The sequence below is a fragment of the Limulus polyphemus genome, unplaced genomic scaffold, assembly GCF_000517525.1.
Source record: "Limulus polyphemus unplaced genomic scaffold, Limulus_polyphemus-2.1.2 Scaffold10614, whole genome shotgun sequence".
Lineage (NCBI taxonomy): Eukaryota > Metazoa > Arthropoda > Merostomata > Xiphosura > Limulidae > Limulus > Limulus polyphemus.
The window spans coordinates 2,905-7,204 of NW_013676224.1; the positions used below are offsets into that span (position 1 = coordinate 2,905).

The 4,300-nt window shown below is 34.8% G+C and overlaps 1 protein-coding gene across 1 annotated transcript in view; it reads left to right on the forward strand.

Moving 5' to 3' along the window:
* LOC106476451 (kinesin-II 95 kDa subunit-like) overlaps positions 1 to 3,962 on the forward strand; it is a gene marked incomplete at its 5' end in the record, with an annotated part of 5,452 nt that extends 1,490 nt beyond the window's left edge. Inside the window, 5 exons of the mRNA XM_022380320.1 lie at positions 456 to 575; positions 875 to 993; positions 1,511 to 1,627; positions 1,915 to 2,020; positions 3,804 to 3,962. Coding sequence (XP_022236028.1) covers positions 456 to 575; positions 875 to 993; positions 1,511 to 1,627; positions 1,915 to 2,020; positions 3,804 to 3,962 — 621 coding nt within the window. The remainder of the gene's footprint in view (positions 1 to 455; positions 576 to 874; positions 994 to 1,510; positions 1,628 to 1,914; positions 2,021 to 3,803) is intronic.
* Positions 3,963 to 4,300: the final 338 nt, after the last annotated feature.

Consider the following 4,300-nt stretch of genomic DNA (forward strand, 5'->3'; position numbering starts at 1 on the left):
AGTATGTCATAACCTATAAAGTTGTCTCAGCACTGCAGTATGTCATAACCTGTAACGTTGTCTCAGCACTGCAGTATGTCATAACCTGTAACGTTGTCTCAGCACTCCAGTATGTCATAACCTGTAACGTTATCTCAGCATTTCAGTATGTCATAACCTGTAAAGTTATCTCAGCACTTCAGTATGTTATAACCTGTAAAGTTATCTCATCACTCCAGTATGTCATAACCTGTAACGTTGTCTCAGCACTGCAGTATGTCATAACCTGTTCATAAATGTCAGGCTTAGTAAAAGTAAATAATATATCTATTCATAATTTAGCTAAAAACGGCCTGTCCTAATTCAGAAATGTTTTCTGTTTTGTATTATTTGACTAAAAAGATACCTTATGACTGAATAATATAATCTGTGTGACACTGGTAGGAAGTAAAATGTGTTTTCTCTGTCACATGCAGAAACGAGAGAGGGAGATGTTACAGAAGCTAGAAGTCCAAGAAGAAACTGCCCTGGAGATCCGTGAAACGTACTCTTCTCTACAGCAAGAAGTTGAAGTAAAGACAAAAAAACTTAAAAAGGTTAGAATTGTACCAACTAGTATATCTATAGAGCTTAATTGTAATCTGGCTTATTTCTTGATCAGAACTCTGCCGGTCGGAGTTGCTTGGTAATTAAAGTTAGTACATCCCTTCTTGTGTACATTACATTTTAGGTTAAAGATTCATATTACTTTCAGAATCTTATTTTATCGAACATTATTTGGTGCTTGTAGAAACTTTTGTTGTAGAGAAAATTTGACATTATATTTATTGTTGTTGGAAAAAGAATTTATCTGTCAAACCTGTTTCCAGAGTATTAAAAAATGGACTGTTTCTAGCTTTTTGCCAAGTTGCAAGCTGTCAAGGGAGAAATCCAAGACCTGCAAGAAGAACATTCCCATGAAAGACGAGAACTGGAGGAAACTCAGAATGAACTTACAAAGGAACTGAAACTCAAGTACTTATAGTGTTAACCGAAACTCAAGTACTTATAGTGTTAACTGAAACTCAAGTACTTATAGTGTTAACCGAAACTCAAGTACTTATAGTGTTAACTGAAACTCAAGTACTTATAGTGTTAACCGAAACTCAAATACTTATAGTGTTAGCTGAAACTCAAGTATTTACAGTGTTAACTGAAACTCAAGTACTTACAGTGTTAACTGAAACTCAAGTACTTATAGTGTTAACTGAAACTCAAGTACTTACAGTGTTAACTGAAACTCAAGTACTTATAGTGTTAACCGAAACTCAAGTACTTATAGTGTTAACTGAAACTCAAGTAATTATACTATTTCTAGGATAATGCGAAAGAAAATCCCCAAAATTTGAATTGGGAGGTTTTTATAAATCTACTACAAGTCAACCTTATTTTCATTGTTTTTTTTTAAACAAAGCTGTTTATTTATTAATAAAATAAATCTAGATATATAAGAATGTATTTATGCATATATATACTTTTTTCTTTCTTTCAGATACCTTATAATTGAAAACTTCATTCCCCCAGAAGAAAAAAACAAGATATTAAGTCGAGTGACATTTGACGAGGATGATGAACAGTGGAAACTTATTCCCTTAGCTCAAGTTAACGGGTAAGTTCTGTTTTTTTACAAGAAAGAATAACGTTAAAAAACATACCCAGTGTCTGTATTAAAACACAAAACATACTGTACTCTTTGCTTTCAAAAGTAAATAATAACATACCCTGAGGAACTTGTGTTGATCTAAAGCTTAATTTGAGAAGCTTAAATGCATTTTAAGCTAGTAAAATAATTCAAAAGCTTTAAATACCATCATTGTGTAACACATAATGTTCACTAATAAAACAAGAGAGAGAAAAAAGCTTGAAGTAAACCTATTTTTTAAAATCTAATGACAGTGGACAACAGCTTACCAAGAGACCAGTATCAGCTGCAGGTCATAGACGTCCAGTCTCAGAATATGCAAAGTTAGCAGCGGCTATGGGAGGTAATCCTCGGTACAAGGTGCGTATCTATGTAGCTTTGTTCTGTTTTGTGTATTTTGTTTTGTGTAGTCCACAGTACAAGGTATGTAGCTTTGTTCTGTTCGGGTATTTTGTTTTGTGTAACCCTCGGTACAAGGTGTGTATCTATGTAGCATTGTTCTGTTTGTGTATTTTGTTTTGTGTAATCCTCGGTACAAGGTGTGTATCTATGTAGCTATGTTCTGTTTGTGTATTTTGTTTTGTGTAGTCCACAGTACAAGGTATGTAGCTTTGTTCTGTTCGGGTATTTTGTTTTGTATAGTCCACGGTACAAGGTGTGTATCTATGTAGCTTTGTTCTGTTCGGGTATTTTGTTTTGTGTAGTCCTTGGTACAAGGTGCGTATCTATGTAGCTTTGTTCTGTTCGGGTATTTTGTTTTGTGTAGTCCATGGTACAAGGTGTGTAGCTTTGTTCTGTTTCTGTATTTTGTTTTGTGTAGTCCTCGGTACAAGGTGTGTAGCTTTGTTCTGTTTGGGTATTTTGTTTTATGTAGTCCACTGTACAAGGTGCGTAGCTATGTTCTGTTTGTGTATTTTGTTTTGTGTAGTCCTCGGTACAAGGTGTGTAGCTTTGTTCTGTTTCTGTATTTTGTTTTGTGTAGTCCACGGTACAAGGTGTGTAGCTTTGTTCTGTTTCTGTATTTTGTTTTGTGTAGTCCTCGGTACGAGGTGCACATCTATGTAGCTTTGTTCTGGTCGGGTATTTGTTTTATGTAGTCCACGGTACAAGGTACGTACCTATGTAGCTTTGTTCTGTTCGGGTATTTGTTTTATGTAGTCCACTGTACAAGGTGCGTACCTATGTAGCTTTGTCCTGTTCAGGTATTTTGTTTTGTGTAGTCCACAGTACAAGGTGTGTATCTGTGTAGCTATGTTCTGTTTGGGTATTTTGTTTTGTGTAGTCCTTGGTACAAGGTGCGTATCTATGTAGCTTTGTTCTGTTTGTGTATTTTGTTTTGTGTAGTCCACAGTACAAGGTGTGTAGCTATGTCCTGTTCGGGTATTTTGTTTTGTGTAGTCCTCGGTACAAGGTGTGTTCCTATGTAGCTTTGTTCTGTTCGGGTATTTTGTTTTGTATAGTCCTTGGTATAAGGTGTGTACCTATGTAGCTTTGTTCTGTTCGGGTATTTTGTTTTATGTAGTCCTTGGTACGAGGTGCGCATCTATGTAGCTTTGTTCTGTTTGTGTATTTTGTTTTGTGTAGTCCTCGGTACGAGGTGCTCATCTATGTAGCTTTGTTCTGTTCGGGTATTTTGTTTTGTGTAGTTCTCGGTACAAGGTGTGTACCTATGTAGCTTTGTTCTGTTCGGGTATTTTGTTTTGTGTAGTCCTTGGTACAAGGCGCGTATCTATGTAGCTTTGTTCTGTTTGTGTATTTTGTTTTGTGTAGTTCTCGGTACGAGGTGTGTACCTATGTAGCTTTGTTCTGTTCAGGTATTTTGTTTTGTGTTGTCCACGGTACAAGGTGCGTATCTATGTATCTTTGTTCTCTCTGTTTAGGTATTTTGTTTTTATATAATTCCTCTAAAGGTTCAAAGAAACATAGTATTAAAGAATAAGACAAAAATATAAATATTTTAACAATGGAAGATAACTATTGTGTTAATAATGCAATATTTGAATTTTTTTCTTTCTTTAATTCACATTTAATTATAAATTTTGTGATGGTGGTTGAAACTTTTGGTGTTTTGTGAAAAAAGAATGTTTTCTCATAGATCATTTCCTGTACACAAGTATAGTTTAACAATTTCAATTTATTTTAGGGAGAGAACGTTTTACAAGTAGAGCTTGACATGCCAAGTCGTACAACTCGAGAATACGACGCTCCATCAGTTGCACCCCGTGTTAGAGCCGCTGTTGATGCTGCTCTGAGGGTCGAAGAGGATGTGGATATTGATGCTAGGTATAAAGTTGTATTTTAATAGATTCTGCACACACATTTGACCGATATTACTTGTATTTTAATAGATTCTGTACACACATTTGACCGATATTACTTGTATTTTAATAGATTCTGTACACACATTTGACCGATATTACTTGTATTTTAATAGATTCTGTACACACATTTGACCGATATTACTTGTATTTTAATAGATTCTGTACACACATTTGACCAATATTACTCGTATTTTAATAGATTCTGTACACACATTTGACCGATATTACTGGTATTTTAATAGATTCTGTACACACATTTGACCAATATTACTCGTATTTTAATAGATTCAGTACACACATTTGACCGATATTACTGTAT